Here is a 25,250-nt window from a genome sequence, read left to right as displayed (position 1 = left end):
TAAGAAAGAAGAGAGCAGACTCAAATTACCAAAATTAGGAAGAAAAGAGGAAAAACTGCTACCAGCCATACATGAATTAAAAGGATTATAAGAGAAACTATTAAAAATTATATACCAACAAACTAGATAATCTAGATGAAATGGGAAAATTCCTATGAAGACTCAATCTATCAAAAAATAACTCAAGAAGAAATAGAAAATCTGAAGATAACTGTAACAACGAGACTAAATTAGTAATCAAAATCTTGCATCCCAAGAAAAGCCCAGAATCATACGGCTTCCTGGTGAATTCTATCTAATATCTGAAGGAGAATTAATAGCAATTTTTCATAACTCCTCCAAAAAATAGAAGAGGAGGGAAGTTTTCAAACTAAATTTATGATGACAGAATTATCCAGATGCCAAAACCAAAGACAGTGCAAGAAAAAAAAAACTGCAGACCAATATCTTTTATGAATATGAATGGAAAAATCCTCAACAAAATACTAGCAAGCCAAAAATCCTCCAGCAAAATACAAAAAAATCATGCACCATGACTAAGTGATATTTCTCTGGTAATGCAAGGTTGTTTAAACATTCAAAATCAACTAATGTAATATATCATACCAATAAAATAAAAAAAAAAAGCCAAATACTCACATCTAGACACAGAAAAATCATTTGAGAAAATCTGACAGTTTTCCATGATAAAAAACCCTTAAAAATCTTGGAATTAAAAGGCATTTTTCTCAACATGAAAAAGAGAATCTATGAAAAGTCCACAGCTAAGAACATGATTAATGGGAAAATTCTGAATATTTTCCTCCTAAGATCAGGAACATAATAAGTTTGTCCCATCTTTACACCTCTATTCATTGTACTAGAGATTCTAGCCAGGACAATTATATAATAAAAAGAAAGAAAAGGTATTCAGATTAGTAAGTCAAAATAAAACTATATTTTCTTGCACAGGACATGATCTTGTATATAATAAATACTAAGGAATACACATACACACCCAAATTATTAGAGCTAAGTGAATAATAAAAAATAAATGAATTCAGCAAGTTTCCACAATACACAATCAGTGTATAAAGTCAATTGTATTTTTATATATTAACAATAAAAACAAAATTAACAAGAAATTTCACTTATTATAGTATCAAAAAGAATAAAAGATTTATTCTTTTGGTAGTAAAAATTATCAAAACAAGTGTAAGACTCATAACGGAAAATTACAAAACATTGTTGAAAGAAATTAAGGAATTCTAAATAAGTGGAAAGACATCCTGCATTTATGAATTGAAAGATGTAATACTGTTAAGATGGAAGTACTCCCCAAATAGGTCTATAGATTCAAGATAATTTCTATCAAAATCACAATTGTCTTCTTTGGTAAAAATAAACAAGCTATGCCATTCCTTTGAAATTGCAAGAGGCCCAGAATAGTGAACAGGGTCAAACGTTATTAAAGAAGAATGTCTTTGGAAGACACATACTACCTCACTTCAAACTAACTATAAAGCTATACTATTCAAGACTATATGGTATTGGCATAAGGATAGACACATAAATAAATCAATGGAACAGAATTAAGAGTCCATAAATAAACCCATACATTTAGAGTCAATCGATTTCAACAAGGATGCCCAAACAATTTACTATGTAAAAGAACAGTCTTTTCAGCAAATGGTGCTATGATGACTGGATAGTCGTTTGTGAAAGTTGGACCCTTAAGTCACACCATATACAAAAATTAATTCAAATGGATTAAAGATCAAAATGTAAGAGCTAAAACTTAGAAGAAAACATAGATGTAAATCCTCATGATCTTGGATTAGGCAATGGTTTCTTACACATGACACCAAACGCAAAAGCAACCAAAGAGAAAATAAGTAAATTACTTGGACTTCATCAAAGTTAAAAACTATGGTCCTTCAAAGGACATTATTAAGAAAATGCAAGACAACACAAAAAATAAGAGAAAATATTTGCTAATTGTATGCCTGGAAAGAGACTTGTATCCAGAATATATAAAGAACTTCTACAAGTCAACAATAAAAAGACAAATAATGCAATCTTAAAAATGGGCTAAGGACCCTGCCCATCAGAGGTTCAAGACCAGCTCCACCCACAAGAGGGTAGGCACCAGTCCCTTCCACCAGGAAGCCTACACAAGCCCTTAGACAAATCTCATCTAATAGTGGGAAGATGCCAGAAGCAAGAGGAAATACAATACTGAAGCCTGTGGAAAGGAGACCACAAACACAGGAAATTATACAAAATGAGATGACAGAGAAATACGTTGCAAACAAAGGAACAAGATAGAAACCCACAAGAACAACTAACTGAAGAGGAGATAGGCAATCTACCTGAAAAAGAATTCATAGTAATGATAGTAAAGATGATCCAAAAATCTCTGAAAAAGAGTGGAGGTACAGATGAAGAATATATATAAAATGTTCAATAAAGAGCTAGAAGACTTAAAGAACAAATGAACAGAGGTGAATAATACAACAACTGAAATTAATAATAGACTAGACAGAATCAGTAGCAGAATAACTGAGGCAGAAGAACAAGTAAGTGAGCTGGAAGACAGAGTGATGGAAACCACTGTCAGAGAACAAAGAAAAAAGAATGAAAAGAAATGAAGGTACCCTCAGAGACCTCTGGGACAGTATTAAATGCACCGACATTCACACTATAGGGGTCCCAGATGGAGAACAGAAAGAGAAAGGGCTGGAGAAAATAATTGAAGATATTATAGTCAAAAACTTCCTTAACATGAGAAAGGAAACACTCACTCAAGTCCAGGAAGTGCAGAGAATCCCATACAGGGTGAAACCATGGAGGAACAAACCAAGACACATATTCATCAAACTGACAAAAGTTAAAGACAAAGAAAAAATATGAAAAGTAACAAGGGAAAAGCAACAAGTAATATACAAAGAATTCCCATAACTCTACACCAGAAGGGAGTGGCATGATGTATTTCAAGTGATGAAAGGGAAAAACCAACAACCAAGAATACTCTATCCAGAAAGGATATCATTTAGATTTGGTGGAGGAATCTAAAGCTTTACAGACAAACAAAATCTAAGAAAATTCAGCACCACTAAACCAGCTTTACAACAAATGCTAACAAACTTCTCTAGGTAGAACGAGACCAGCAACCTAAAACATGAGACTTTGTACATATAGAGACTTTGTACATATGTAGACTGCTAGATCAGAACTGATGACAGCAAACAAAAACTACAATAGATACATATACAAAAAAGAAAAAGCAACTCAAACACAACACTAAAGATGGTCACCAAACCACAAGAGAAGAGAACAAAAGAAGATGTGAAGAAAAAAGAACTACAAAAACAAACCCAAAGCAGTTAAGAAAATGGCTATAGGAACATGCATATCAATAATTACATCAAATGTAAATGGATCAAATGCTTCAACCAAAAGACATAAACTGGCTGAATGGATACAAAAGCAAGACCAATATATGTGCTGTCTACAAGAGACTCACTTCAGACCTAGAAACACATACAGGCTGAAATTGAGGGAATGGAAAAAGACATTCCTTGCAAATGGAAATCAAAAGAAAGCTGGAGTAGAAATACTTACATCAGTCAAAATAGACATTAAAATAAAGACTGTTACAAAAGACAAAGGTCATTACATAATGATCAATGGATCAATCCAAGAAGATATAACAATTATAAATGTATATGTATGTACCCAACATAGGAGCACCTCAATATATAAAGCAAATGCTAACAGACATGAAAGGGGAAATCAACAGTAACACAATAATACTGGGGAACTTTAACACCTGCATACACCAATGGACAGATCATGCAGAGAGAAAAGTAATAAAGAAATACAAGCCTCAAGTGACACGTTAGATCAGATAGACTTAATTGATATCTATAAGAAATTCCATCCAAAAGCAGCAGAATACACTTTCTTCTCAAGTGCACATGGAACATTCTCCAGGATAGATAACATTTTGGACCACAAATCAAGACTTGGTAAATTTAAGAAAATTTGAATCATATTAATCATCTTTTCTGACCACAATGCTATGAGATTAGAAATCAATTACAGTAAAAAAAAAATTTGTTAAAAAGAAACACATGGAAATTAAACAATATGTTACTAAACAATCAACAGATCTCTGAAGAAATCAAAGAGGAAATCAAGAAACATCTAGAGACAAATGGCACCAAAAACATGACAATCCAAAATCTGTGAGACACAGCAAAAGCAGTTCTAAGAGGGATCTTTATAGCAATACAATCTTACCTCAAGAAATGAGAAAAATCTCAAGTAAACAACCTAAATTTACACAACTAGAGAGAGAAGAAAGCAACCAGAGAGAGAAGAACAAACAAAATCTCCACAGTCCTCAAGAAGGAAAGAAGTCATAAAGATCAAAATAGGAATAAATGATACAGAGACAAAGAAAACAATAGCAAAGATCAATGAAACTAAAAGCTGGTTCTTTGAGAAGATAATGTTGATAAACCTTTAGCTAGACTCATCAAGAAAAACAGGGAGAGGACTCAAATCAATAAAATTAGAAATGAAAAAAGGAGAAGTTACAACAGACACCACAGACACACAAAGGCCCATAAGCAACTACTGCAAGCAACTATTTGCCAGTAAAATGGACAATCTGAGAGAAATGGACAAATTCTTAGAAAGGGACAACTTTCAAAGACTGAAACATGTAGAAATAGAGAATATGAACACATGAATCACTGAAATTGAAACTGTGATTTTAAAACTTCAAACAAACAAAAGTCCAGAGCCAGATGGCTTCACAGATGAATTCTATCAAACATCTAGAAAAGAGTTAAAACCTATCCTTCTCAAACTATTCCAAAAAATTATAGAGGAAGGAATACTCTCAAGGCCACTCTACAAGTGGCCATTCTACAAGGCTACTATCTCCCTGATACCAAAACTCAACAAAGATCCCACACACAAAAAGGAAATTTACAGGCCAATATCATTGATGAACAAAGACACAAAAATCCTCAACAAAATACTTAGAAACTGAATCCAACAGTACATTAAAAGGATCATACACATGATTAAGTGGTATTTATCCTGGGGATGCAAGGATTCTTCAACATATGTAAATCAACCAATATAATACACCATACTAATGAACTGAAGAATAAAAACTATATGATCATCTTAACAGAGGCAGAGAAAGCTTTTGACAAAATTCAACACCATTTATGAGAAAAACTCTCCAGAAAGTAATCATAAAGATAATATAACATAATAAAGGCCATATATGAAAACCCACAGCAAATATCATTCTCAACAGTGAAAAATTTGAAAGGATTTTCTCTAAGATCAGGAATAAGACAAGGATGTGCAGTCTTGCCACTTTTATTCAACACAGTTTTGTGAGTCCTAGCCACAGCAATCAGAGGGAAAAAAAAGAGAAATTAAAGAATTCAAACTGGAAAACAAGAAGTAAATTTGTCACTGTTTGCAAATGACATGATACTATACATAGAAAGTCCTAAAGATGTTACCAGAACAGAATTTGGTAAAGTTGCAGGATACAAAATTAATATACAAAAATCTCTTGCATTCCAATACACTAACAACAAAAGATGAGAGAAACTAAGGAAACAACCCCATTTACCACTGTATCAGAAAGAATAAAATACCTAGGAATAAACCTTAAGGAGGCAAAAGACCTATACTCAGAGAACTATAAGATACTGATGAAAGAAATTAAAGATAATGTAAACAGAAGGAGAAATATACCACATTCTTAGATTGGAAGAATCAACATTGTCAAAATGACTATACTACCCAAAGTAATCAGCAGATTCAATGAAACTTCTATCAAATTACCAATAACATTTTTCACAGAATTACAGCAAGAAAAATTTTACAATTTGTATGGAAACACAAAAGACACTGAAGAGCCAAGACAATCTTGAGAAAGAAAAAATAGAGCTGGGGGAATGAGTCTCTCTGACTTCAGACTATACTACCAAGCTACAGTAAGCAAAACAAAAACAGAAATATAAATCAGTGGAACAGGAAAGAAAGTCCAGAGATAAACTTAGACACCTATGGTCACCTATTCTGTGACCAAGGAGGGAAGAATATATAATGAAGAAAAGACAGTGTCCTCAATAAGTGAGCTGGGAAAACCGGACAACTACATGTAAAAGGATGAAATTAGAACATGCTCATATACAAATTCAAAATGGATTAAAGACCTACATGAAAGACCGGACACTATAAAATGCTTACAGGAAAACATCGGCAGAACACTTTCTGACATAAATCACAGCAAGATCTTTTTTGGTTAATCTCCAAGATTAACAAAAATAAAAATAAACAAATGGAACCTAAATAAACTTAAAAGCTTTTGCACAGCAAAAGACATCATCAACAAAATGAAAAGAAAACCCATAGAATTGGAGAAAATATTTTCAAACACAGCAACCAACAAGAGATTAATCTAAAATATGTAAACAGCTCATGCAGCTCATTATAAAGAACAAACAACCCAATCAAAAATGGGCAGAAGATCTAAAAAGACATTTCTCCAAAGAAGACATCCAGATGGTCAAAAATCACACAAAAAGATGCTCAATATCACTAATTATTAGAGAAATACAAATCAAAACTACAATGAGGTATTACCTCACACTAGTCAAAATGGCCATCATCAAAAAATCTTCAAACAATAAATGCTGGAGAGGGTGTGCAGAAAAGGGAACTCTCCTCCACCACTGGTAGGAATGTAAATTGGTACAGCCACAATGGAGAACACTATGGATATTCCTTACTAAAAATAGAGCTACTATGTGATCCAGCAATCTTACTGATAGGCATAGATCCAGAGAAAAATCATAATTTGAAATAATACATGCACCCCAATGTTCATTACAGCACTATTTACAATAGCCAGGACACGGGATCAACCTAAATGTCCATCGACAGAAGAATGGATAAATAAGATGTGGCACATATATGCAATGGAATATTACTCTGCACTGAGTAAAGTAAGTCAGACACAGAAAGATAAATATCATAGGATGGGATTTGTTAGATTCCCAAAATGGTACAAATTAACCTATTTATGAAACAAATTGTCACAGATGCAGAAAACGTTCTTACGGTTACCGGGGGGAAAAAGGGAGGGAGGGATAAACTGTAAGATTGAAATTAACATATACACACTACTGTATATGAAATAGATAACTAACAAGAACCTACTGTATAGCTCAGGGAACTCTATTCAGTACTCTATAATGACCTATATGGAAAGAAAATCTAAAAAGAAGTGGAGATATATACATATATATATGTTTTATATATATATATATAACTGACTCACATTGTTGTATAGCAGAAAGTAACACGGCACTGTAAATCAACTATAATTTTTAAAATAGTCTATGGATTTGAGCAGACATCTCTCCAAATAAGATATACAAATAGCCAATAAGCACATGGAAAGATGCTTGACATCAATAGTCATCAAGAAAATGCAAATCAAAATCACAGAAACCACTTTGTACTCACTAGGATAGCTAAAATCAAAATGATGGACAATAACAAATATCAGTGAAACTGAAACTCGTACATTCTGGTGAAAATATAAAATGGTACAACCCCTTTGGAAATCAGTTTGGCAGTTTCTAAAACTTTAGCACAGAGTTACCATATGACTAGGCAATTCTATTCCTAGTTATATACCCAAGAGTATTGAAACATCTGTTCACAAGAATTTGTACACATGTTCACAGCAGCACAATTCATGAGAACTAAAAGGTAAAAACAACCCTAATATCCATAAACCAAGGAATGAATAAACAAAAGGTAACAAATGTATGCAAAAGAATATTATTCAAACCTAAAAATGCCATACTCATACATGCTACAACATAGCTTAACCTTGAAAACAATCCAATAAGTGAAAGAACTCAAGCATATATTGTATGATTCCATTCATATAAAATATCCAGAACTGGCAAATCAATGAAGACAGAAAGTAGAGCAATGATTGTCTGGGGAGAGAGGATTGCAAGTTGGGGAATTAACTGCTAATAAGTATGGAGTTTCTTGCTGGGGTGATGAAAATGTTCTGGAATTATTTAGGAACAATAATTATACAGTCTCTGACAGTACTAAATACTACAGAACTATATATTCCAAAAGGAATGAATTTTCATCATAAATTATATATCAAAACTTTTTTTAATAATAAAAAGAGATTTGACTACATTTGAATTCTTTTTCATTGTCTTCTCTGGTTTTCTGTTGAAAATGACCCTGGATTTTGGCAAGAAAAATCAGAGGAAAAATCTTCTAAGGAAAATCAGACCATACCAAAAATTCCATTCATTTAAAAGTACTATTTTTGATTTCCAGTTGGAGATGGGTGATGATTCCAGATACAGAGTCTGTCTCCCAATAATTAATACGATGAGCAAAAAATAATTCATGAATAATAGTAAAGTCATCCAACCACCAGCAGCAAGAGAAGAGAGAGGAAGCCATGTGCACCAACCTGAAACTTTGAGATGCTGGGGCAGCGTACTGGGCCCTAACGCCACCACACTCACTCCACACTCACTCCACACTCATCTGTCCCCAACTCTACTCTAAGGAATGTGGACAAAGAAGCTGATTATACCAAATTCTCACACTTGCAGCTCATTCCCAATTTGAAGAGAGATGGCCTGAGCAAGCGAGAAGTAAACCCAAGGAGAACTGCTCACAAACAGAACCTCCTGTCTTGCTGGCCTCTGGGAAATCTAGAAGGAAAATGGGCCAGTGACTTCTGCAGTCCAAGGTCTCTGGAAAAGGGTGGGGAGGGGGCAAAGAGTGTGGCAGCTGGAGGCAAGATGTGCTCTCTCATGGCCCCAGCAGGGCCAGAAGGTGGCACATTCTCACCTGATGGGTCTCAGACCGGCTCAGTGGACACAAGCAGCTTGTCAGACCAGATGAGAATGATGCCAAGGAACACAGGACCCCTGGTTGATGCTCTGCTTTATAAATTTTATACCATTACTTGCATATTGGATTCAAAGTTTTCTCAATAAATAAGATCTCTCTACTTCATTTTCTTTCCCCAAAACTTCTTCAAATTTTATTATATAGAAACATGTAAGGACTTCATACCTTAAGTATATGCCCAGAGAAGCATGTAGTTCAATTAACTCTCCCCACTCATTTTTGTACATACTCATTTAATAGTATTTATTTGACTTTTATGTAACATTTTGAAAGTACAGAAAAGCTAAATTAATATAAAAGACACCTACACATCCACCACTGAGATTAAACAAGTGTGAACATTTTGCTATATTTGATTCCTTTCTTTTCAAAGAAATAAAATTTGTCAGACTCACATTGGATGAATAAGTATGTGATATTAACAGTAAAATGTTAATAGTAGAATCTAGGTGGTTGGTTGTACAGGTGTTCACTGCAAAATTCTTCTTACATACTGGAATACTGTTCTTATAAAATGTTAGGGAAGAGATACACTTAACAAAACCAGTCATAGCCCACCCTAAGCCCCTGTCAGTTTCCCAGGTGGCTTAGTAGTAAATAATCTGCCTGTCAATATAGGATACATAGGTGACGTGAGTTCAGTCCCTGAGTCGGGAAGACCCCCTGAAGGAGGAAATGGCAACCCACTTCAGTCTTCTGGCCTGGAGAATCCCATGGACAGAGGAGCCTGGTGGTCTACAGTCTATGGGGTCACAAAGAGTGGGACACGACTTAGCACGCATGCACCTAGATCCTATGTACAAAAATTAGGGCTTCCCAGGTGACACAGTGGTAAATAATCTGCTTGCCAATGCAGGAGATGCAAGAGACATGGGTTCAATCCGTGGGTCAGAAAGATCATCTAGAGTAGGAAATGGCAAATCACTCCAGTATTCTTCCCTGGGAAACTCCATGGACAGAGGAGCCTGGTGGGCTACAGCCCATGGGGTTGCAAAGAGTTGGACATGACTGAACATGCATGCATACATGTCCCTGTCATCCTCAAATGTCCTAGAGTTGGTATGTAATATTCTTGCATGTTTTTATACTCTTTATACACATGCATTTATCCATAAGCTACATGTACAGTCATTTATGTGTTTTTAAAATTTTCATAAATGGTTCCTATCCTTTTTCACTTCATTTAAAATGTTGAGATTCATTTTTATAATACACATATACTGATGAATTCTGTTTAATGACTATATTCCATTATAGTATAAAATTTAGAACTTTGTTCACCCACTGTCCTGCCAAAGGCTATAGGGTCCCCACTACTTTCTAACTCCTTTCCAAACGGCTTATATGAGTTTGCAGAAGTCCTTGTCAACCAGGAAAAATGGGGCTTTCATAGGCACCCCCAGAATGAATACCTTAAAAGAAATTTTCCAGTGGATGAAAAAAAATTTAAAATCTCTTTCAAGAAAGATGAAGACTTCAGAGAGATAATGAAGACAGAGGAGTATAATGCCTTTACAACTAAGTCTGGAATATGGCCATAGAAGTTGGAGGAAAAGTAAATTCAGGAGAAATTAACCTTTATTGACAGTTAACACACCATTGTAATAAGCTTTCAGTAGAAGTGACTGAATGACCAATATGCCTCATTACTTTCTTTTTAGTGCTGCATGGAATATTCTTATCTCCTAAGGAAACTCAAGAGTAGACACTGAACATTTTTTATAAAAACTAAACATCTCACAATTCCTGTTTACATTTACTATTTCATTTAATGTTTAAATGAAACATTTAACCTCAGATCTAGACCTTCTAGAACACACCAAAAAAAGAGTTTATTTTCATCATAGGGGACTGGAACGCAAAAGTAGGAAGTCAAGAGATACCTGGAGTAACAGGCAAGTTTGGGCTTGGAGTACAAAATGAAGCAGGGAAAAGGCTAAGAAAGTTTTGCCAAGACAGCATACTGGTCATAGCAAACACCTTCTTCCAACAACACAAGGGACAACGCTATACATGGACATCACCAGGTGTTCAAAACCAAAACCAGATTGCTTATAGTCTTTGCAGACAAAGATGGAGAAGCTCTATACAGTCAGCAAAAACAAAACCAGGAGCTGACTGTGGCTCAGATCATGAACTCCTTATTGCCAAATGCAGACTTAAATTGAAAAAAGTAGGGAAAAAACACTAGACCATTCAGGTATGACCTAAATTAAATAAATCCCTTACAATTATACAGTGAAAGTGACAAATAGATTCAAGGGATTAGATCTGATAGATAGAGTGCCTGAAGAACTATGGACAGAGGTTTGTAACATTGTACTGGAGGCAGTGATCAAAACCATCCCCAAGAAGAAGAAATGCAAAAAGGCAAAATGGTTATCTGAGGAGGCCTTACAAATAGCTGAGGAAAGAAGAGAAGTGAAAGGCAAAGGAGAAAAGGAAAGATATATCCATCTGAATGCAGAGTTCCAAAGAACAGCAAGGAGAACTAAGAAAGCCTTCCTCAGCGATCAATGCAAAGAAATAGAGGAAAACAACAGAATGGGAAAGACTAGAGATCTCTTCAAGAAAATCAGAGATACCAAGGGAACATTTCATGCAAAGATGGGCTCAATAAAGGACAGAAATGTATAGACCTAACAGAAGAAGAAGATATTAAGAAGAGGTGGCAAGAATACACAGAAGAACTATACAAAAAATATCTTCATGACCCAGATAACTATGATGGTGTGATCACTCACCTAGAACCAGACATCCTGGAGTGAGAAGTCAAGTGAGCCTTAGGAAGCATCAGTATGAACAAAACTAGTGGAGGTGATGGAATTCCAGCTAAGCTATTTCAAATCCTAAAAGATGATGCTGTGAAAGTGATGCACTCAATATGCCAACAAATTTGGAAAACTCAGCAGTGGCCACAGGACTGGAAAAGGTCAGTTTCCATTCCAGTCCCAAAGAAAGGCAATGCCAAAGAATGCTCAAACTACCACACAATTGCACTCATCTCACAGGCTAGCAAAGTAATACTCAAAATTCTCCAAGCTAGGCTTTAACAGCATGTGAACTGAGAACCTCCAGATGTTCAAGGTGGATTTAGAAAAGGCAGAGGAACCAGAGATCAAATTGCTAACATCCACTGGATCATCAAAAAAGCAAGAGAGTTCCAGAAAAACATCTACATTTATTTCATTCACTATGCTAAAGCCTTTCACTGTGTGAATCATTACAAACTGTGAAAAATTCTTAAAGAGATGGGAATACCAGATGACCTTACCTGCCTCCTGAGAAATCTGTATGCAGGTCAGGAAGCAACAGTTAGAACTGGACATGGAACAACAGACTGATTCCAAATTGGGTAAGGAGTACATCAAAGCTGTATATTGTCACCTTGCTAATTTATCTTATATGCAGAGTACATAATGCAAAATGCCAGGCTGGATGAAGCACAAGCTGGAATCAAGATTGCTGGGAGAAATATCAATAACCTCAGATATGCAGATGACACCACCCTTATGGCAGAAAATGAAGAGAAACTAAAGAGCCTCTTGATGAAGGTGAAAGAAGACAGTGAAAAAGCTGCCTTAAAACTCAACATTCAAAAAACTAAGATCATGGCATCCAGTCCCATCACTTCATGGCAAATATATAGGGAAACAGTGGAAACAATGACAGACTTCAATTTCTTGGGCTCCAAAATCACTGCAGATGGTGACTGCAGCCATGAAATTAAAAGACATTTGCTCCTTGGAAGAAAAGCTATGACCAACCCAGACAGCATATTAAAAAGCAGAGATATTACTTTGCCAACAAAGTTTCATACAGTCAAAGCTATGTTTTTTCCAGTAGTCATATATGGATGTGACAGTTGGACTATAAAGAAAGCTGAGCACCAAAGAATTGATGCTTTTAAACTGTGGTGTTGGAGAAGACTCTTGAGAGCGCCTTGGACTGCAAGGAGATCCAACCAATCCATCCTAAAGGAAATCAGTCCTGAATATTCATTGGAAAGACTGATGCTGAAGCTGAAACTCCAATACTTTGGCCACCTGATGGGAAGAACTGACTCATTGGAAAACACCATGATGCTGGGAAAGATTGAAGGCAGGAGAAGAACAGGATGACAGAGGATGAGATGGTTGGATGGCATCACCAACTCGATGGACCTGAGTTTGAGCAAGCTCCAGGAGTTGGTGATGGACGGGGAAGCTTAGCATGCTGCAGTCCATAGGGTCACAAAGGGTCAGACATGACTGAGCAACTGAGCTGAACTGAACTGAACTTAATGTTTAAAATATTGCAAGCTTCTATTATTCCTATTTTACAGAGGAAACTTATTGTTCAATCAGTAAGTTGTGTCCAACTCTTTGTGATGCCCAGGCACTGCAGCCCGCCATGCTTCCCTGCCCTTCACTGTCTCCTGGAGTTGGCTCAAACTCATTTCCATTGAGTTGGTGATGCCACCCACCATCTCATCCTCTGTCACCCACTTTTTCTCCCCTTGCTCTCAATCTTTCCCAGCTTCGGGGTCTTTTCCAATGAGTCAGCTCATAGCATCAAATGGCCAAAGGATTGGAGCTCCAGCTTCAGTGTCAATCCTTCCAATGAATTTTCATGGTTGATTTCCTTTAGTATTGACTGGTTTGATCTCCTTGCAGTCCTAGGGACTCTCAAGAGTCTTCTCCCTACAGAAAGAAAACTGCTGAGACAAAGATCAGGACCCTACAGCCATTGCGCCTGAAAGCTACAAAGTCCAATGAAGCAGAACCATGCTGGCCATCCCAAGCACAGCGCCTCATGACAGAAGCCTCCGAACCAGGACTCTGTCTAACCCTGATGACGAGGACAACAGCACAGGTAGAACCCGGGGTGACACCGACCCAAGAAGACAACATATGGAGACATCACATGCTTGCAGAGAAAACAGAATAAAAACATATTACACTGTTTTTTTGGTAACCTTAGCTACTGTCACTATAGTTTCAAGAAAATGTTTTTCTAAACATTGGGAGCATCACCCATATGTCAGCTTCCATCTGTCGGTTTTCTGAGCCCCAGCCCAGCACCGGCCAGGTGTCTCCAGGCCCAGGAAGCCCTGTGATTAACTGTCTGTTCAGAGCACTCCTCAGGGAGCTGTTTTGTGGTTTTTCTCCTTTTAAGTCATTTTAAGAGGAAGGGTCAGAAAATGCAGAGAGGCCACTGCAAATGGTGTCACAGCACTACTCACCGGTCATGAAGAGCCGCGATCTTGGAAGGACACTGCAAATACTGCTTAAACCGGAGCTCAAAGGCTTGTCCGATGGAGCCGATGACATCCTGGGCCAGCCCATCACAACACTCCAGAATGTGACAAGCTGTGGGAGCAAGGGACACAGGCCCATTAGAGGCAGACACTGGAGCTACCCAGGCTCCTTCTTCCTGAGGGTAAACCCCCCCAGCCTAGGGAAGAAGAGGGGGCCAAGGAGGTGGCTTTCATAACATGTCCTGGCAGCTCTGTCTGCAGTTTAATCCCAGGAGCCCCCAGACACACAGCTTCACCACAGGGATCCATTTCTTAATAGCTTGCTGCTGCTGCTAAGTCACTTCAGTCATGTCGAACTCTCTGCGACCCCATAGACGGCAGCCCATCAGGCTCCTCCGTCCCTGGGATTCTCCAGGCAAGAACACTGGAGCGGGTTGCCATTTCCTTCTCCAATGCATGAAAGTGAAAAGTGAAAGTGAAGTCGCTCAGTTGTGTCCGACTCTTAGCGACCCCATGGACTGCAGCCTACCAGGCTCTTCCGTCCATGGGATTTTCCAGGCAAGAGTACTGGAGTGGGGTGCCATTGCCTTCTCCATCTTAATAGCTTATTCTCCTGCAAAAGTAAAGGTTCTATTTGTAAGTCCATTTTAAGTTTTTTAAATTGATGGCTTTTCAATTGCTTGAGAGTCTATAAAATATCAACTTTGAACTCAATTGGGAAATAGAATTTGGAGGGAAATCTTAACATGACAAAGGGATCCCTCTAAGACCCCATGAGCCTTAAAAATGGACTTAAACTGACTCTTTTTAAAATGTATTTATTTTTAATTGGAGGATAACTGCTTCACAATGTTGTGTTGGTTTCTGCCATACATCAGCATGAATCGGCCTTAGGTACACGTATGTCCCCTCCCTCCTGAACCTCCCTCCCCACATCTCCCTCCCTCCCACCCCCTCTAGGTTGTCACAGAGCTGTGAGTTGAGCTGCCTGCATCATACAGCAAGTTCCCACTGGCTATCTGTTTTACATGTGGTAGTGTATAAGCTTCAGCGCTGCTCTCTCAATTCATCCCACCCTGTCCCTTCCTTGCTGGGTCCACAAGTCTGTTCTCTGTCTGTGTCTCTATTGCTGCCCTGCAAATAGGTTCATCGGTACCATTTTTCTAGATTTCATGTATATGCGTTAATATGCGATATTTGTTTTTTCTTTCTGACTTACTTCACTCTGTATAATAGGTTCTAGTTTCATCCACCTCACTAGAACTGACTCAAACTCATTCCTTTTATGACAGAGTAATATTCCATTGTATATTTGTACAACAACTTCTTTATCCATTCATCTGTCGAAGGACATCTAGGCTGTTTCCATGTCCCGTCTATTGTAAATAGTGCTGCAATGAACATTGGGGTACATGCGTCTTTTAGAATCATGGTTTTTCTTAGGGTATATGCCTAATTGTGGGATTGCTGGCTCATATGGTAGTTTTATTCCTAGATTTTTCAAGAAATCTGTTCTCCATAGTGAACTGTATCAATTTACATTCCCACCAATTGTGCAAGAAGGTTCCCTTTTCTCCAGTATTTACTGATTGTAGACTTTTTTTTTGATGATGGACATTCTAAACAGTGTGAGGAGATACATCATTGTAGTTAAACAGAGTCTTACTGAATGAATCTTGAGGTATCCTATGGCCTTGGAACAAGTTGTTTGTTTATTTCCTAGGGCGAGTAAAGTGTCATCACCAAATGTGGCAATTCTAAGCACTAAGACTCAACTCAAAGTATCTTAACTTTTAAGATACATTTAAAGAGATACTAATTAGCCAGTATGACCGACCCACCACATGCCATCTGCATATACACCAGAAGAGGCTGGACATTCATGCTGGTTCTCATCAAAGGGGTGTTGGCAGTCAGATGAGGGCCCCTCAGGGACCTGGAGCAACCCTTAACCCACTGGGGTGTCTGCCTTCCTGGTGGCCAGGCTGTGGCATAATCCATGCGGAACCTTCAGAGAATAAAGGGTCAAATGGAGGAAGGTGCCAGAGAAGGCCCCCTTTGCTCTACAAGTAGAACTGTCTCCTCCCCAGACACATGTCCATGGCATCCCACAGAAGCATCTCAGCCCCTCCACGTGGCATCCTGACCAGTGGAACATGTTCTGCTACTAATGAGATAAAGACATTCTCCCTGGAGAAAATGACAGATGTGTGTGTCACACTCCATCTTTTTCTTGCCACCAGTTAGGACACAACTGTGTTTCAAGGAGGTTCCTCCAGGAGCATGGTGGATGCCCAGCAGTGAGGAGAGGCATTGCTACAGCAGTGAGCTGTTCCCTGGGGCAGTGATTAGGGAGATGCAGAAGCCCTGCCACTGCAGGGGAAGTCAGCAAAGAGAGGACTCATTAAGATGGGAAGCTGCGAGGGAAGGAGCAGAGACATCACCACCTCCACAGTTTGGCCGCTCTTCCATCACGATGCCGCCTTCTCTATGCACAATGCCAGCCAGGCACTGCACAGCCCACCCTGATGGTGGCTGCTGGGCTGGGGAGCCTGAGGTTTCTCCTCCTCACAGGCTCAAGGAAGGAGCATGCCTCTGAGGACACAGAAACAAGAATTTTCTGGGAAGACCAAGTGTAACTGGATCGCTGCTTCAGGCTGCAGTGCAGTCCCCTTGGGTCTCGTGCCCATGCTCAGTTGCTTAGTCATGTCCAACTCTTGTGACCCTATGGACTGCAGCCTGCCAGGCTCCTCTGTCCATAGGCTTTCCCAGGCAAGTATACTGGAGCGAGCTGTCATTTCCTTCTCCAGGGGATCTTCCCGATCCAGGAATCAAACCCATGTCTCCTCATCTCCTACACTGGCAGGTGGATACTTTACCACTGAACCACCAGGGAAGCCCTATCACTTGGATACACTAGCCCTAGCACAGATATGGCCAAGAGATTTGTTCCAGGAGACAGATGTCCCAGCTGTATTTCTGTGAGCCAATAATGATATTGTTTTATGTTATTATTGGTATTAGTATTTATTATTAACCCAGGTAAGCATAAAGCAAGCCCATATTAAGCAGCTGTTGTAGTCGTGTGGTTGTTCATTAACAGACAGGATTGGAGGTGTCTTTCTAGCCAATAAGGAAATAGGAGTCTAGGATGGATTGAGGGAAAGACACCTGGCTCCCCCTCCTACCCTGTGTTTCCAGCCATACCTGTCCCCTCCACTCAGCATCAGCACCAGCCGAGGGAACCAGCTGGCTAGAACTTTGGAGAACCAGAATAACAACTGGGGATGAGTCAAGAAAGTGAAGCTTGTCTTTCTTCTAAGGAGAAGAGCAGCTCCCTAGGCTTTAACACAGTGAATGAAGAATAAGGTTTCTGCTGAGGTCCACGCAGCTCTCTCACCTTCTACACACCAAAGAAGTCCAGGCCTGAAATAGGTCTTCTTTAAGTCAGTTCCTGGGACATTTGGAAGATGCAGGGCTCTGGGTGGAAGCACCCTCACTTGGTGACAGTGGAGCCCTAGTATTTGGATACAAGAGGGTGACAGAACCTGCAGATGCAGAATTAAATCATGACTCCAGGCTCTGGGGCCGGCTCTGTCCTCAGTGGACTGAGTAAGGATCATCTGTTAGTTGGGTCTGAGGATCCTTCTGTAGAATGACTTCTCTGTGCTCCAGAAACTCACTCCAAATCTAAAACCAACCTGGGCTGACAGTCTCTCTGGGCCTGGGATTTTCTCTTGGTGTTGCAATGGTTTTTAGCTTAAAAGCCACTATCATCTAGCCTCGCTTGTGGGAGGAGTATGAGGGCCTCCCCAAAGGTGACCACCAGAGCTGCTTACATTACATCCCACAATGCAAACAGGGGGCTGGAGGTGTCTGTCATTCATGAGTGAGAAGGAGAAGCTCTGGATAAAAAGTACATACAGAGTGGTGGGGCCCAGAGTCAAGACTCAAAATGACATTGTAAAACCTAAAATGTGGCCCCCAAACAAACACAGGAGCAGCAAAATGAGGTTCCTCATTTTGAGAAACCTCAAAATGAGCAAAAATTGAGGTTCCTCAATCCGTCCCTTTTGGGGGAAACTGGCTCTTTTGTAGCGGCACAGCAGTGTACCACTGGGGGTGAACAAGGATGAACAGTAGTGTACAGACGGGGTGAGGACCAGAGGCGCTTGTTTGCCCAGCTGGTCTCTCCTCTTGACCAAAAGCAAGGCTGGCATCACTCTCCAGGAGCTCACTCAGACCACACAGCAGCCACCTCAGCCCTGACACTAGCAAGGGGCCTCATCGGGCTTCGCCACAAAGGCCTCTCCCAACCTGGGATGAGCCAGTTGAGAGCAGCATGTGCTGAGGCCCTTGTAATCACATCAGATAGAACTGAGATGTGACGTCTTTACTCACGTGGCAACCACACATCTTCCACGCAAGGTAGACACTGGCAGGGCAGAAGTTACTATGTAAGATGCTGGTTCAGTCTCCCCATGGCTCCAAACAAGTCCAGAGGCCAGTGGCCGCACCTGTCCACTGGTGTTCAAGGCTGCCCCGGCCATCCAACTGATGAGCGGACTGCAGGCCACCGGGATCTCCATTTATCTGAGCTTGCTCTCTGAGCCCTGCCTGGGACAGCTGCTCTGTTAGTTGGCACAAACAAGTGATGCTGAAATAAGAAAGAGCCCCAGCATCTTGGTGACAAGACAACTCCATTCTTGTCTGCTCATTCCTGGGCAACTCTACTCAATCACCTCAACTCTCCTCAACCAGGTGGCGACACCATGAGCCAGGCTGCTTTGATCTTTCAATCCTGAGTTTCAGTACAAGGCCTCCTCCACAAGCCAGAGAAGAAAGAGACAGCAGGGCCTTGTACCAGCACCTATGCATTCTGCTCTCACACAGAACTGTCACCTGGCTCCTCCTCTACCCAGGAAAGGCTGGCAGTACTGTCCCCTGGGAGCTCGGGAGGAAGGAGGTCAAGACATAAGTGAGCACTAGCAATGCTTATCACGTGCACCAAACACCCAAATGGCTTTACTTCTGTAAATAAGAAGTTGTCAAAGTTTGTTCGTGCTTACCAGGAAAGAACTCTTCACTATACTGAGCATATGTCCCAAATAGATGTTAACTTATTTATAAATTATGAACATAATATACTAGTTCCTTCTTTCGTGTGCTCAATCATGTCCAACTCTTTGCGATCCCATGAACTGTAACCTGCCAGGCTCCTCTGTCAATGGAATTTTCCAGGCAAGAATACTGGAGCGAGTTGCCATTTCCTACTCCAGGGTTTTTCTGGATCCAGGAATCAAACCTGCATCTTCTGTGTCTGCTGCATTGACAGGTGAATTCTTTATCACTAGCCTCTTGAGAAGCTCAATATAATGGTATGTATATTATAAAAATATCTTTTAAAACACGTAGGGCTTCTCTGGTGGCTCAGACAGTAAAGAACCTGTCTGCAATGCAGGAGACACTGGTTTGATCCCTGGGTAGGGAAGATCCCCTGGAGAAGGGAATGACAACCCACTCCAGTATTTCTGCCTGGAGAATCCCATGGGCAGAGGAGCCTTGCAGGCTACAGTCCATGGGGTCACAAAGAGTCGGACACGACTGACACTCTTTTTACCTTTCAAAAATGACGCAACAAAGATAAACAAAAGTTCAAGATCTCTTGTTGACTCTGAAAGCATCACACTGTCAGTTATTATCTCAAAGCAAGATAAATATTTTGAGTGAGATATTTATACTTAGATGGATAAAAATTCATCTTTCCATCTCTGGAAAACTTTTCTTAATCATTTAGAGTTTGGATGGGTTGATTCCTTATCTGATTATTGTGTGTGTGTGTTTGTGAAAGTAAGACCCCACTTCCCATACCCCCTCTTTGGTCCTGGAGCCACTGACACACAGAAAGGATGTCACTGGTTCACTGCACCTTTTATGCATGATTACAAGGTAGTACCCCCTCTATCTCAGATCAGCGGCGACTATAGACAGAGGCTCCAGCGTGTGTCTCCCACCACAGTGGCCATGTCAGTACCCTGTGGGATGGGCCACCCCACCTTGGTGGGCACTAGTTCCATGTCGGGGGGGGGGGCGGGTGGACTCTGCACGTGTGGGCAGAAAACCTCTCAGGATCTGTGCTGCTCTTTCAGGAAGTCATGACCCCTTCCACCCACACCCACACCCACACCGACACCACTCCCAACTCACACTTCACAGCCATCCAGCCTCCCCAAGGCAACCCAGCCCTTGCAGTGGTCCCATCTTGGACTCTCCTCCTGTCCTCATATCTAGACTCACAGACTCTCCAAGAGTTCAAGTTCACAGCCACATTCTCTACCAACTGGTGACTGACACAGGGAATCTCAGAGACACCTGGAATCACTGGCCAATCAGAAAAAGACCCTACCAAACAATGACTGCTCTCTCTTTCTCCTAGTGGGCTGATAACTCTCACCCCTTAAGGGGAACACTGAACACCAATGAATTCTTAGCAGAGAGCTGGAGGCTACAAACTCAAGCATAGTTTTCAGTTAACTCTAGTGTGATCACTTATTCACATGCTCCTCGTTGTTTCAGATTTTTTAATCCAAGACAGGTAAGAATGTCAAAACTCAGCTCCTATGCTCTTAATTAAGAGTTGTTTTCAACATCACTAATTATTAGAGAAATGCAAACTAAAACCACAGTGAGGCATCACCTCACACCAGTCAGACTGGCCATCATCAAAAAATCTACAAACAGTAAGTGCTGGAGAGGGTGTGGAGAAAGGGGAATTCTTTTACATTATTGGTGGAAATGTCAATTGATACTGCCACTGTGAAGAACAGTATGGAGGTTCCTTAAAAACACTAAAAGTAGAGCTACCATATGACCCAGAAATCCCACTCCTGGGCATATACTCTGAGAAGACCATAATTCATATTAACACATATATATGTGGAATCTAGAAAAATGGTACAGATGAACCTATTTCCAGGGCAGGAATAGAGACTCAAACATAGAGAACAGACATGGGGGCACAGGGTGGGAAAGGAGCGTGAAATGAATTGGAAAGTGAGGACTGACACAGCTGCACCACCGTGTGTCGAATAGACAGCTGGTGGGAAGCCGCTGTATGGCACAGGGAGCTCAGCTCAGTGCTCGGCAGTCATGTGGAGGGGTGGGAGAGAGACGCAAGAGGGCGGGCTAGATGTGTTCATGTAGCTGATTCACTTCGTTGTACAACAGACGCTAGCACGATATCATAAAGTAACTGTACCCCAATAAGAAATAAACAAAAAGATACATGCACCCCAATGCTCACTGCAGCACTATTTACAATAGTCAGGACATGGAAGCAACCTAAATGTCCATCAACAGAAGTAGCGTATGTATGCTACTGTGTATAAAATAAATAACCAATGAGAACCTAACACATAGCACAGGGAACTCTACTCAATGCTCCGTGATGACCTAAATGGGATGGAAATCCAAGAAAGAGGGGATGTATGTATATGCTCAGCTCATTCACTGCTGTACAACAGAAACAAACATAACATTGTAAAGCAACTATATTCCAACAAAAAATAATGAAAATTTAAAAATTGAGTTTAATATGTGTTCTAGCCCTAGAGCAGCAAACTAAAATTATAAGGAGATAATTTTGCACCCCTCAGACTGGCAGGAATCTAAAAACCTGAAAATGCCAAGTGTTGAAGAAGCCAAGGAGTCCTCCTGTGCCACTTATGGAATTACAAAGTGAAATAACCATTTTTTTTTAAGTTGAAGATGTCCCAAAACAGTGATTTGTCGCAGAGGTATAATCCCTAAGAACATTCTTGCACGTGAGCACGGGCAAATGTACAAAATCTCTACTGGAGACTTCACTCAGTAGACACTTGTTGAACATAAAGTGTGTACCATGCCCTAGCCTATACTCTACAGATACAGCAAGAAACAAAACGGAGTCCTGCTCTCCTGAAGCTGACAGTCGAGAGGGTAGACACTGAAAACAAGAAAGGAAAAATACACCATTTGCATGGATTGAACGGTGCCCCTGCACAAAGCCCTGTCTGCATCCTGACCTCTTGAACCTGTGTAAAAGGGTCTTTGCAGATGTCCTTAAGTTAAGGACCTCGAGATGAGATCATTCTGGATTAGGATGGGCCCTAAATCCAATGACAAGTTTCTTATTATAAGGGACAGAAGAGGAGACGACACAGACACAGAGGAGGGGGAGATGATGTGAAGATGGATGCCAAGACTAGAGTGATGCAACCACAAGCCAAGGGCTCCTGGAGCCACCAGACGCTGGACGAGGCAGGAAGGCTCCTCCCCGGAACCTATGGAGGAAGCATAGCCCTGCCCACATCTTGATTTTAGACCCTGAGCCTCCAGAACTATGAGAGAGCAACTTTTGTTGTCTTTAAGTCACAAAGTTAGTGGTAATTTGTTCCAGTGGTCACAGGGCTCCCCTGGTAACTCAGCTGGTAAAGAATCCACCTGTAATGCAGGAGACCCCATTTCAATTCCTGGGTCAGGAAGATTCCCTGGAGAAGGGACAGGCTACCCACTCCAGTATTTCTGGGCTTCCCTGGTGGCACAGATGGTAAAGAATCTGTCTACAATGCAGGAGACCTGGGTTTCATCCCTGGGTTGGGAAGATCGTCTGGAGGAGGAAATGGCAATCCACTCCAGTATTCTTGCCTGGAGAATCCCATGGACAGAGGAGCCTAGCAGGCTACAGTCCATGTGACGGGCTACAATCCATGGGGCCACAAAGAGTTGGACACAACCGAGCGACTAAGCACAGCACAGTCACAGAAAACCAATACAACCATAAAGACAATAATGTAAATGTAAATTAAGGATGACAGTATAGGATAATGGAGAAGGCAATGGCACCCCACTCCAGTACTCTTGCCTGGAAAATCTCATGGACGGAGGCGCCTGGTAGGCTGCAGTCCATGGGGTCGCTATGAGTCAGACACGACTGAGCGACTTCACTTTACTTTTCACTTTCATGCATTGGAGAACAAAATGGTAACCCACTCCAGTGTTCTTGCCTGGAGAATCCCAGGGATGGGGGAGCCTGGTGGGCTGCCGTCTATGGGGTCATACAGAGTTGGACACGACTAAAGTGACTTAGCAGCAGCAGAAGTATAGGATAAAATATAGGATGACCAGGGAAGGTGACCTAGGAGGTGATGTCACAGAAGAAGCCCAGAGGAAGTCAGGGAGTGAACCATGGGAAGGTCTAGTGTAACAATGTCACAGGCATGGGGTTAACAGGTGCAAAGGCCCTGAGGCAGGTTCAAGGATGAGCCATAAAGGAGTGGAGCTGGAGTGGAGGTGGGAGAAAATCATAGGAAACAAGACAGCAGATAGACCAGGATCAGCTCACATCGTGACGAGTGAGAAAAGCTCTATGGAGGGAGGAAAGACTTAGCTCATGGCTTATCACAGCGGGGGGCCTAGGAGACTTGTGAGCAGAGATGCGCAACAGGCTGGTACAAGTCTGACTTTCAGCCAGAGTCTGAAAGTCTGACTTTCTGGGCTAGGCAGAAATATTCAGGGTCTTCTGCACAGCATATTTAAAGCCCAGAGGTTGGCTTGTTTGTAAAAAAAAAACACTGTTGACAATAGCCAGATAAGGGAAACAACAACCTAATCATTCTCCCACAGGAAAATTAACCTCCCACCACAGAGTTATTTGATGAAATTTAACCTCCTGGCTTAAACAAATCAAATCATTGCTTTCACCTAAAATGAGGTGATGAGGTTTTGCTTCTAGGGAAGGAAAAGTCGAAGGAAGTGCTCTATTATTTAAGGAGTACATACTCTGTGAGGTTCTACCAGAAAGTTACTTTCTGGGACCTACAAAGTTAAGGTAACCTACAAAGTTACCTTCTGGGGCCTCTGGTCCAAAGCCAGAGGAACCCTAAATTCAGGGTTGAAATGACCGTGAGCTAATAGAGCAGCCTGAAGAAGGAAGTGTGGTTGTGTGAGCAGCAGTCCACGGGGGACTTCCCTCTCGAGCCCATTCACCACATTTCCCCTTATTCAGGAAACCCTGGGGGAAAAGCAACCTCTAACCCTGGGATTAGAAGCTATACAAGCTGAACAGAGGGCTCTCTGCCATCAGGTCAACACCACAGGACATTCTACAGCAAGTTCAGGAGCTCTAGCAGGTGCCTGAACAGGGATGCTTCTGTGCTTATAGGTTATAGGAATACAAGCCACCTGCAGGCAGCCATATGTCTAAGCAGAACATTATCTTTTAGCTACTTTTGTGACCCAGACAGTCCATCCTGAACCAAAAGACATTAGGTTGCAGGGGATGGGAGTCATTGTGTCATAATCCAAATTCCATTGTGAAAATGGTATGTTAGGATCCTGCAAAGCCTGCTTTGTTGAGAGTTTGATCCTACATATATCAGGAGTTACCTTCCAGGCCTCCTTCCTGGTTGGCTTTGCCTTTCAAAGGTAAGTTTCCGACTTCGTGAAACTTGCTCATTTGCAATGCTTATCTCCTCGAGATGGTAGTGGTGGTTACCATAGAACTTAATGACTTGGGTCAGAGATCCTTTGCTCTTCCACCAGATTAATTAGATAAGCCATGGACTCTTGATACTCAAGAGAAAAATATAGATGCTGGTCCATAAATACTTCTAGATTAACGAAAACACACACAGGAATGTATAAGCAGGAATCAATGTGGAAAAGATGAATGATAATGGTGAGGGATTCTGATTCATCTCTGTAGGATTTTGACAGAAGACTTTCTGAGTTCCAGATGTGGAACCAGATGTCTGTTCATTCTAAGGAGCTCTGCCGGCAGCCAGGGAACCACAAGGCTACAAGGCTTCCCCTAGCATATCGACTGGGGCCACTGTGTGAGGAGTTGGCTATCTAAGAGTCCAAATAAGAACACTTACTCCCAGAATACCTTGCTAATACGACTCCTGCATGTCAGAGGCCATTCTTACTAAATTAAACTCTCTTACTGGAAGTTAAATTCCAGGAGGAGGAAGAAGAACAGGGC

At 40.8% G+C, this 25,250-nt stretch overlaps 1 protein-coding gene across 2 annotated transcripts in view; it reads right to left on the bottom strand.

Moving 5' to 3' along the window:
• SHC3 (SHC adaptor protein 3) overlaps positions 1 to 25,250 on the bottom strand; it is a 183,207-nt gene that overhangs the window by 32,231 nt on the left and 125,726 nt on the right. For both annotated transcript variants that reach the window (XM_086414507.1, XM_086414508.1), the window contains one exon: positions 14,213 to 14,339. In XM_086414507.1, the coding sequence (XP_086270633.1) occupies positions 14,213 to 14,339 (127 nt within the window). The remainder of the gene's footprint in view (positions 1 to 14,212; positions 14,340 to 25,250) is intronic.

This window comes from Bos grunniens, chromosome 8, assembly GCF_055505025.1.
Source record: "Bos grunniens cultivar Pamir isolate PY7600 chromosome 8, Bosgru_T2T1.0, whole genome shotgun sequence".
Classification (NCBI taxonomy): Eukaryota; Metazoa; Chordata; class Mammalia; order Artiodactyla; family Bovidae; genus Bos; species Bos grunniens.
The sequence above is the reverse complement of the archived record's forward strand: the minus strand, read 5'-3'. Positions and strand labels throughout refer to the sequence as shown.